Here is an 11,841-nt window from a genome sequence, read left to right on the forward strand (position 1 = left end):
AATTAGTGTTGAAGTTATGGTCCGGACAAAGAAAGCAATGGAAAAGTAATAAAGGGCAATAACTCTGTTATTACTTTAGATAGAGTTATGGTTCTTATGCACTGCACTTCCTCTCAATGTGCTTGACCATTGTATGTAGTTATATTGAATTCCAACCATTAGTCTTCAAGTTATGGTCCGGACAAAAAAAGAAGGCAATGGAAAAGCAACAAAGGGCAATAACTCTGTAATTACTTTGGATAGAGTTATGGTTCTTGTGCACTGCACTTCCCCTTATTGTGTTTGACAATTGTATGAAGTTGTTTTGAATTCCAACCAGTAGTTTTCAAGTTATGCCACGGACAAGGAAAAGTAACAAAGGGCAATAACTCTATAATTAGTCAAGATAGAGTTATGTTTCTTACGCACTGCACTTCCTCTCAATGTGCTTGACCATTGTATGTAGTTATATTGAATTCCAACAATTAGTCTTCAAGTTATGCTCCGGACAAGGAAAATGCAACGGACAAAAATAAAAGCAATGGAAAAGCAACAAAGGGCAATAACTCTGTAATTACTTTAGATAGAGTTATGGTTCTTGTGCACTGCACTTCCCCTTATTGTGTTTGACAATTGTATGAAGTTGTTTTGAATTCCAACCAGTAGTTTTCAAGTTATGCCCCGGACAAGGAAAAGTAACAAAGGGCAATAACTCTGTAATTAGTCAAGATAGAGTTATGGTTCTTGTGCACTGCACTTCCTCTCAATGTGCTTGACCATTGTATGTAGTTATATTGAATTCCAACTATTAGTTTTCAAGTTATGCTCCGGACAAGGAAAATGCAACGGACGTCTGGACCGACCGACCGACCGACCGACCGACCGCCCGACCGACTAACCGACCGACCGACCGACCGACCACCGAGTGACTCCTATATACCCCCCCAAACTTCGTTTTTGGGGGTATAAAAACAAACAACAAAACACATAATATGCAACATTACCAAATCAGCAACTCCTCACAGCGATTAGGTCACGCTTTTCTACTGTAACCACTGCCACCACTGAAACCCACGTGACGATAGTTGTATCATGTGACAAAAACATGGTGGCCAGTTTCAGAACGCCAAATATCCCATATCCAACTGGCAGATTTACAATTACATCCTTACCAGATAAACAGTTGCCGGATCAAAATCTGTTACGCAATCGTTCATTAACTGTCTAAATTCAGCCATTGTTTAATATACATAAGGTGTCATAGTAAAAATATCTTTCGTTATGTTTACAAAATAATTTTTAAAAGTATATTTTTTGCATTCTTGTACATTAAGCAAAGGAAAACTAAAATGATATTAAGTATTCTATTTTAAAAATAAAAGTGAAAAAAATATATTCGGCTCTCTGATGACCGAATTTACTTGTGGTGGCAGTGGTTTCTGTACTGATCAGGGGAAGTAACCGCTGCGGGAGTTTGCCAAATCAGACGTAGAATGTAAATTTTATGTAATAATAGATCTAATGGAACCTTTTTTCATGCAAAAACTGTATTATGCAGAAGCCCTCATATCAACTATATCACCTTTAACCTTATATGCTTCTGCAGATGTTAATGCACAGAAAATATATGCATTAACCCTCTAGTGTCAATGTTATTAAACTCTAATAAATGATAATAGAAAACAGAACAATATTTTCCTTAACATCGTGCTGCTTCAGATGTAATGCATGAAAAATATATGCATAATTCCTCTAAAGTCACTGTTATTTAATGCACACAAATGATATAAGAAACAAAATAATATTTTCCTCAACAAAATATTCAACAACAATGTACTATTTATAGAATATAAAGTTATGATTTCATTTGTGCATTCACCAGACAATTACAAACATCATTCATATCAAAATACATGCAAAAATCCTGCTAATAATGATTACAAACAGCCCTTATAATGCTTGTTGCCATTAAAAAATCTGTGACATAGAAAAATCATTTGTGTAAAATTATGCCATGTAAAGGCATGTACTTAGACGTGCATAGCTTAGATTAAGCATGCATGTCTAATTAAATGCCTTTACTTGGCAAAACTGCTAATGGCTCTTAAAATTAAAAAATGTAAAATTATAACAAACTTTTTATATTCCAGAAAAGCAAAAACCTTCCATCCATACTTTAGACATAATATTGTTCTCTTTTTTTTTTCACTTTTAAAATTTCTTTTTTTTTAATTTTATGATTGTATAAATCTATATTAACAGAGGAAATAAGTTGACTTTTTACAAGATGAACAATTTAAAATAATGTGTAGATAAATGACATACAAAAAGCAATCACAAAACAGTAGTTTAAAAACATTGTACAGCAATAATCTCAAAAACAATGTACATTGTAAATTATATTATAAAATTGATCATGGCATAACAGATAAATATCAAAAACATTCTTGAAGTAAATTAAGACACAAATTCACAATATATAAGAACACACACAGTTTTTCTGGTAGCAAATGCATGTGTGAGATCAGCTCACGACTGAATATTATCACATGTCAAGGACATAATGGCAAGTTTTATTCTTTTTTTATTGTCATTAATTATATAGAAATGTCTATAAATTAGTTATCAAGCAATTTTCATTGTTTCTGATGGAGAAAGACCTCAGGTGTCCCTTTGAAGCATTATTTCAGGCACAAGTGGGAACCAGGGTACATGTATAACCAAATAAGCTAGCTGGATAGCTTCCTGAAGCAAAAGTCCCTGACGAGATTCATTCCCACAGTGGACAGAGGCAAATGATTTTAAGTTGGTGAGTACCCTGCATGAAATCAGTGATAAAGATAGGTAGAAATATAAATCATAGGCGTCAATGACTTAACCTTGACCCCATTGACCTCAAATGCCACCAACAACTATAAGTTCATGTAAATATACCTTCATATTGAGAGATATTCAAGATATTGGTCAACAAATATAGGTCCTGTGAGAATTAGTAAGTAAATTTCAAAGAAATGAGGACAAACAAGCAACTATATAGTGATATAAATGACCCCCCTCCACCCCAGTTCATCTGGATGCCTTTAAGCTCAGTTCATCTGGAAACATTTCAGTTCAGAAGACACAATTATGTTTATTTGGATGACTTTAATAGGGCCTCTCCACCGAGGTTTGAAATCATAAAATTTAAATCTCTAACACAGATCAGCTGGGGGGACTTAAAACAGAAGGATATGCATCAGATAATTAAGAAATATACTCAGAAATAAATTGAGAATTGTATTAGTTTGTTATTCTTAACCCGATTTGAGTGAAAATAATTGCAATGCTTTTCAATTTTGGGTAATTTTTCTCACAATTAGAGTAATCATTCTGGAAAAATGAGGTTAGCGATTGATCTGACAATTTGCACTGGATCATTAAATGAAACATAAATCTCAAATGATTCTTTCCAGTCCTGTCATGTCAAAAAAACCTCAGTGAAGTTCCTTTAAGTTCAGATGACATTTAAAAGTTTATCTGGATGCTTTTTCAGTTTAGATGACATTGTAAAGTTCATCTGGTTCCCTTTAAAGTTCATCTAGATGCCTTTTCAGTTCAGATGACACTGTTAAGTTTATCTGGATGTCTTTTAACTTCAGATGACATGTTAAAGGTTCTCTGGACACCATTTCTGAATCAGTTCATTTCAGTTGAAGCAATAATCTTGACTGTTGACAAATTTCGATGAACTGTTTAGTCACAAAGTGATGTGTACTAAGCATTCCCAGCGCCAATAGGTCCAATTTCTCCTTGTCTGTCACGTGGGTACAGAGTTGCTGTAATGTTAAGTTATGTTCACATAAATTTTTTTTCAAAACTAGCATAAACATGTATTGTTCAACATAAAACATAAATTAAACTTAAAAGCTAACCACCTCAGTTATAAATAATAAACTCATTTTTAACATCAGTAAAATAATACTTTTCAGAAATCTTAAACAGTTTTGACTTGTTCTTTCAAAGATTTCAGTGACAAAATTATAGGGTTTTTTATCATACACTATGAATAAATTGTAAAACCCTGAAAAAAGTAGTAATTACTGAAATTGCCCACAATGGTGTATATTTTCCCCAATTTTAAATAAGGGTCTTTTCCCAAAACTTAAAAAAAATGCCCTGGGTCTCTATGGAAATTTATGTACTGCAAGTGAGTAGTAAGTGTGTATTGTGTACATGAATTTAATGACCTACTACTGTACTTGACAAAATAGGGTTATTCTGATTCATGTAGTTTCATGAAGGAAAATTGAGTTCCAAATAAAAGCCCAAAAGTTGTGTTTTGCACGGCTCCACAGGGATTATACATGTAAAGTACTAGGAAATTTAGAGCACTTTGACATATACCAATAGTTATCACTATAACAGTGTCATTTTATTAAAGATTTTCTATTTTGGAAATATGGAAATAATCATCATAGCTGCTTTAAAAGATATTAAATATGAAAATGTTTTGTTTGTTTTATTTTGTTTGGTTTTATGGAACAACAACACAATTTAGGTCATATGAGGCCTAAACTGTTTAAACAGGAAAGATGATTTTGGCTAACTTCAGGTGTTACAAACTTAAAGCAACACCAGGAGTCAAAATCACCTCACCTGCTGGAGCTAAGAGATGCATAGACTCCAATAATTGACCCCATTTAGTCGCCTCCTACGATCACACAAGGATAAACAGTGGCTGCAATTCTGATGCCTCAACCCTTAAAGGCAACCCCTCAGCCACAAGGGGAAAGTATGAAAATCAACTTACATGGTATGGCAATGCAGTCATATTGTACCTCTATTTCTTCTATCGTTCTTTTCATGAGAGAGGCGTAACTATGGCGGAAAATATTGTTTTCACTGACCGCACCAATGAGAAGGGCCACAACATTAACAGTGCTGGTATCATCCGCCTCATCTGCTATTACAACAGACCCACTATCACCTTCACAAGAAAATGGACTAACTGTAAAAATAATAAACAATAAAAAAAAATAATTACATAAAGTTTCGTTAACATCACCTGCAAACAGGTCTGAATCCCTCTGAAAAATTGACATTTTAATTACTGTTAAAATAAATAGGAAGTGTCATCTAATAAATAACATACATAGACAAGATGATTACCTTACCATGCTTGAGAAAAAACTGTTACACTGGCTCATGAGAAAAAGTTGTTTAAAAGACATATTCCAAGTGTTACCCCTACTGACATAACATGAATTTGTAACAGAGTTACCAACGTCCCCCGCCTCGGGGAAGTTTTATATGAAGCATAAAATTGTGCTATTTCAAAAGATTGATGTATGGATTTCAGGACTTTCAGTCCAAAATTATGATCAATGCTAGATCTGCAAATGCAACAATAAATTTATTAAAGAAATACTAATAAAATGAAACACGGAATTTAAAATTCTATCATGTTAACCTTTGACCTCTAAGTGTGACCTTGACCTAGGAGGTAGGGGTGCAAGTGTTGTGCATGACATATCGTCTTATTAATATTACTCTTTGTGCCAACTATTTTTTAAAATCCCTTGAATGGGTCCCTTAGACCACAAAATAAACCACATAACAGACTCTGTTAACATTTGACCTCTAAGTGTGACCTTGACCTTGGAGGTAGGGGTGCAGGTGTTGTGCATGACATATCGTCTTATTTATATAACTATTTGTGCCAACTATTTTTTAAAATCCCTTGAACTATGTAGAAGTTATAGATCGGACACAAAATATACCCTATAACAGACTATGTAAATCTTTGACATCTAAGTGTGACCTTGGAGGTAAGGACCCATGTTTTGCACCTGACATATCATCTTTTTATTGTGATTATTTGTGCAAAGTATTTTTAAATGGACTGGACACAAACTATACCCCATAACAGACTATGTAAATCTTTGACCTCTTTGTGTGATCTTGACCTTGGCAGAATGGACACATGTGTTACGCATGACATATCATCTTATCATTGTGACAATTTGTGCCAAGTATTTTCAAAATCCCTTGATTTATGAAGAAGTTATAGACGGAACACAAAATAAACGACATAACAGACTCTGTTAACTTTTGACCTCTAAGTGTGACCTTGACCTTGGAGATAGGGATGTAGGTGTTGTACTTGACATATTGTCTTATTATTGTGACTATTTGTGCCTAGTTATTTAAAAATCCTGAAGAAGTTCTAGATCAGACACAAAATATACCTTAAAACAGACTATCTTAACTTTTGACCTCTAAGTGTGACCTTGAACTTGGAGGTAAGGATGCAGGTGTTGGGCATGACCAATTGTCTTATTATAGTGACTATTTGTGGCAAGTATTTACAAAATCCTTTGATCTATGAAAAAGTTATGGACCGGACACAAAATATACCCTGTAAAAGACGTTAATGATGTTAATCTTTGACCTCCAAGTGTGACCTTGACCTTGGCAGGTTGCCGCCCAGCATGACACATCCTCTCATTATTGTGAACAATTGTGGCAAGTATTTACAAAATCCCTTCAAAGATAAGAAAGTTATGGACCAGACATGACATATACCATCAAATGGACAAAGTTGACCTTGAATGAGCAAGTGCGACCTTGACCCTGGAGGTAAGAGTCTGGTTGTTGCGCATGACACATCATCTTATTATAACAAACATTTGCGCCAAGTTATTTCAGATTCCTTTGATAAATGACAAAGTTATGAACCGGACACGAAAGTGTGACGAACGGACGGACGTATTTAGGCCATCCTTAAAAAAATGTTTGTTTGCAGTAACGAGACCGACTCACAAAATTTGCCCCTACTCATTTTTTTTTTTCATGGTCAGGATAAAAAATTATTTTTTTTGAATCAGAAAATTATGCCTTGTGTTTTGTTTTCGTTCTTTTAAAGGTTAATAGAAGAAATACAAGAGCTGTCCGTAAGACAGCGCGCTCGACTTTTTTATTGCTTGCCAATAAAAAAAGTTTTTGCAGTAAAAGGCAATACAAGAATCTCTGTATTTTTAAAGTGAACAATGGCCATGAGCATTAAGATATTTAGTGAAGAATTATTTTACTGAATTGTGTGATACCCTTGAACACTGCAGCAAAGTTTGAAATGTTTTAAGTCAAAACATTGACAGTTAAGGGCCATAATTCAAAATAAAATCTTTGACAGAATTACCTTCTCCTGGACATGTTTGGGAATCATGATTGTAAACAAGTATTCCAAACTTTCAAATTAATATCTCAAACAGTTCAGTCAAAAAGTGGACTGGTACTAAAAACTTAACCAAGATTCTAAGTCGATAAAAGGCCTTAATTTTTAAAACAAATCCTTGACAGAGTTACCTTCTCTTGCGTACAGATGGGGGTAATGATGTGAAATAGCATTAAAAGTTTCAAAGCAATATCTCAAAGGGTTAAGGCGATAAGTGGATTTTACCCATATTCAATGTATTTTCTAAGTCAAAAAGGGGCATAATTCTGTCAAAAACCTTGACAGAGTTATGTCCTCTTGTCTGTTGATGAAGGTCGTGATGGTAAACAAGTATGGTCAGTTTCAAAGCAATACCTCCAATGGTTTTGAAATAAAGTGAGGTGGTACAAAAAACTTAACCAAGCTCAATACACTTTCTAAGTCAAAAAAGGGCCATAATTCTGTCAAAAACCTTGACAGAGTTATGTACTCTTGTCTGTAGATGGAGGTTATGATGGTGAACAAGTATGGTAAGTTTCAAAGCCATACTTGTAATACTTCTGAAATAAAGTGGGGTGGTACGAAAAACTTAACCAAGGTGTGACGCCAACGCCGACGCCGACGCCGGGGCGAGTAGGATAGCTCCCCTTTTCATAGAAAAGTCGAGCTAACAAGAGCTGTCCGTAAGACAGCGCGCTCGACTTTTTTATTGCTTGCCAATAAAAAAAGTTTTTGCAGTAAAAGGCAATACAAGAATCTCTGTATTTTTAAAGTGAACAATGGCCATGAGCATTAAGATATTTAGTGAAGAATTATTTTACTGAATTGTGTGATACCCTTGAACACTGCAGCAAAGTTTGAAATGTTTAAGTCAAAAGAGGGCTGGTAAGAAAGAAAAAAAAACTGAGTTGAGCCTTAAATAAATTTAATTCTAAGTCGATAAAAGGCCTTAATTTTTAAAACAAATCCTTGACAGAGTTACCTTCTCTTGCGTACAGATGGGGGTAATGATGTGAAATAGCATTAAAAGTTTCAAAGCAATATCTCAAAGGGTTAAGGCAATAAGTGGATTTTACCCATATTCAATGTATTTTCTAAGTCAAAAAGGGGCATAATTCTGTCAAAAACCTTGACAGAGTTATGTCCTCTTGTCTGTTGATGAAGGTCGTGATGGTAAACAAGTATGGTCAGTTTCAAAGCAATACCTCCAATGGTTTTGAAATAAAGTGAGGTGGTACAAAAAACTTAACCAAGCTCAATACACTTTCTAAGTCAAAAAAGGGCCATAATTCTGTCAAAAACCTTGACAGAGTTATGTACTCTTGTCTGTAGATGGAGGTTATGATGGTGAACAAGTATGGTAAGTTTCAAAGCCATACTTGTAATACTTCTGAAATAAAGTGGGGTGGTACGAAAAACTTAACCAAGGTGTGACGCCGACGCCGACGCCGACGCCGGGGCGAGTAGGATAGCTCCCCTTTTCATAGAAAAGTCGAGCTAAAAATGTAGTTCTTATTAAATCAGAATACAGTTATCATTTTATTAATTGTTACCAGATTATCAAAGCATATATTGTCCAGCGTTTTGAAATCCCATGTTTATTTGGGAGTACAGTTCAATAAAAAAAAAAAAAAAAAAATCGACCTACCTACCCACCTTGAAAATTCTGGGTCAGGTTACTGCAAACAAACATTTTTTTAAGGTTGGCCTTACGAAATGGTACTTCTGTGACTTTTCCTTTGATCTTTTTAGCCAATTTTAGTCACACAAGGCTTAAAAAAAGACAAACAAGTAAAAACGGAATGAATAGGATCAAAGAGAATTTACTGTTACCCATTGTTCTTTAAGCCACACAAGTACCTCTGGGTTCGTACGGACAGACGGACAGAGCCCAGTGATTTTCCTGCTTATGTAACAGACTCAGAAAAGGCCAACTTCCCAATTGAAACTTTTTAAAATCATGCAGTTTTCCCCAAAATCTGAACTTAAACCTGCTTTTTTCTTCGCAAATAAGCAATTTTAGCGATAATTTTTCCCAAAATCAAGAGGCTAAGGCCTCTTCCAAATTAAGTGAGAAAAATCACTGGAGCCTATTACTATATCCCCCTTTTTTCTTCGAAAAGGCAGGGGACAATTATACTGAATATTATATGATATGGCATTATGTGAAAAATGTGATGTCACGCCATTATACAACACCAAACAATAGTACTAGTAGGTACAAATTTGTTTTTAGGCATCAACTAATAATGATCAATCTTGCATAAAAACTGTGCATGCAGGTACGCATAAACAGAGAAGAAAACATATATAAACAGATAGATTCTCAGGACAACATGTTGTTGTTGCACGTTTTATAACATACATAACTAAGGTTGCCTTATTATAACAGTTTAATGCAATGATCGACATACCCAGAAGTTTTATTATCAAAACCTAACTGTTGAATGACATCACATTAGCATGTGAAAAGCATGGCACAAGCAATTGGATTTTTTATGTACACTTCTATGCAAAAAAAGGCAATATTAATAAACCTTTTGTCATGCATGAACATCTGTGGAAGCCCTCAGATTTAATAAATCCCCTGCCCTTTGGGCTTAGGCTCATGCTTCTGCAGATGTTAATGCATGAATATAGGGAGCATTATTCCTCTAATGGTAAATAAAACTCACGATTGTGTTACAAAATATAACAAGGCAGTTTAAAGGACAGCTATTCTGTGTCATAGCAGACATGAGTGTTGAACTTTTAAACCTTTTAGAGACCTTGACATTGGCAGTTATGCTATGACATCATAAGCATAGACTTTTTAAAATTTGACCTTTAATTATGATCTTGACTTTGGCAGTAGTAGCAATCTTGTTGTTGACCTTTGCAAATAGTCTGAAACTGGTGACTACTTGTTCCTAGAATTTTTTACACTTGACCTTAAGTGAAGTGACCTGGTTGCATATAAACTTATAATGGTGATCATTTGTGCTCAAGTCATTTTAAAAAGTTATCAGAACTTTAAAGTTCTGGAGTAGACATGAAATGTGTACTATTATATTAGACGTTTAAGTGTGACCTTGACCTTGGGGGGTAGCAACCTGATTTTTGTACTCATATTGCAATGTTAATTGAAATATTTTTCATTGAAGTGGAACATGTTGCTTGTATGCACTCCTTCTCTTGTTAGTCAAGCTTCCTAAAAAGTAAGTTTCCATAAAATCCAGCAAATGGTTGCTGAAAAATAGTCTGGATTTACTAAACAAGAGGGCCATGATGGCCCTGAGGTCGCTCACCTGTATATACGCCCCCCCCCCCCAGGCCAATTTTTACCCAAAGGCTTTTATTTGTTTATTTGAACAGACTTGGAAGACACCCATAAGAAGATGTTTCATGCTAAACATCTAAGTTCTAGCTAATTGGGTTTTTTAAAAGAAGATTTTTAAAGATTTTACTATACACATATAGTTAAAAACAATGACACCCCTAGGGCAGGGCCAATTTTGACCCCCGGGCTTTTATTTGAACAAACTTTGTAGATATTTACTTAAAGATGTTTCATGCTTAATATCTAAACTCTAGCTATTTGGGTTTTTTCAAAGAAGATTTTTAAGTTTTTGCTATACACATATAAGAAAAATCAATGACCCCCCCGGGCGGGGCCAGTTTTGACCCCAGGGCTTTTATTTGAACATACTTGGTAGACACCCATTAGAACATGTTTCATTGCTAAATATCTTAGCTCTAGCTCTTTGAGTTCTTTAAAAAGAAATTTTTTAAGTTTTTGGGGCGGGGCCAATTTTGACCCCAGGGCTTTTATTTGAACAAACTTGGTAGAACACTCATTAGAAGATGTTTCATGCTAAATATCTTAGCTCTAGCTCTTTGGGTTCTTTAAAAGAAGATTTTTTTAAGTTTTTACTATATGCATATAGGGAAAATCTATGACCCCCCTGGGGCGGGGTCAATTTTGACCCCAGGGCTTTTATTTGAACAAACTTGGTAGACATTCACTAGAAGACATTTCATGCCAAAAATCTAAGCTCTAGCTCTTATGGTTCTTTAAAAGAAGATTTTTTAAGTTTTTACAATATGCATATAGGGAAAATCAATGACCCCCCGGGGCGGGCCAATTTTTACCCCAGGGCTTTAATTTGAACAAACTTGGTAGACACTCATTAGAAGATGTTTCATGCTTAATATCTTAGCTCTAGCTCTTTGGGTTCTTTAAAAGAAGATTTTTTAAGTTTTTACTATATGCATATAGGAAAAATCAATGACCCCCTGGGGCCGGGCCAATTTTGACCTCAGGGCTTTTATTTGAACAAACTTGTAGACATTCACTAGAAGATGTTTCATGCCACACTAGAAGATGTTTCATGCCAAATATCTAAGCTCTAGCTCTTACGGTTCTTTAAAAGAAGATGTTTTTACTATATGCAAATAGGGAAAATCAATGACCCCCGGGGCGGGGCCAATTTTGACCCCAGGGCTTTTATTTGAACAAACTTGGTAGACACTCACTAGAAGATGTTTCATGCCAAATATCTTAGCTCTAGCTCTTTGGGTTCTTTAAAAGAAGATTTTTTAAATTTTTACTATATGCATATAGGGAAAATCAATGACCCCCTGGGGCGGGGCCAATTTTGACCCCAGGGCCTTTATTTGAACAAACTTTG

The 11,841-nt window shown here is 35.0% G+C and overlaps 1 protein-coding gene across 1 annotated transcript; it reads right to left on the reverse strand.

Moving 5' to 3' along the window:
• Nucleotides 1-952: 952 nt before the first annotated feature.
• Nucleotides 953-4,966, reverse strand: LOC132717747 (uncharacterized; the record flags this gene model as incomplete). Its single annotated transcript, XM_060701309.1, is given in 2 exon segments — nucleotides 953-3,794; nucleotides 4,769-4,966. Coding segments are annotated over 2 exon segments (260 nt in total), but the record flags the coding sequence as incomplete, so codon positions are not given.
• Between the last annotated feature and the right edge of the window lie 6,875 nt (nucleotides 4,967-11,841).

Source organism: Ruditapes philippinarum, unplaced genomic scaffold, assembly GCF_026571515.1.
Source record: "Ruditapes philippinarum isolate M1 unplaced genomic scaffold, ASM2657151v2 ctg15446_1_1_1_1, whole genome shotgun sequence".
Classification (NCBI taxonomy): domain Eukaryota; kingdom Metazoa; phylum Mollusca; class Bivalvia; order Venerida; family Veneridae; genus Ruditapes; species Ruditapes philippinarum.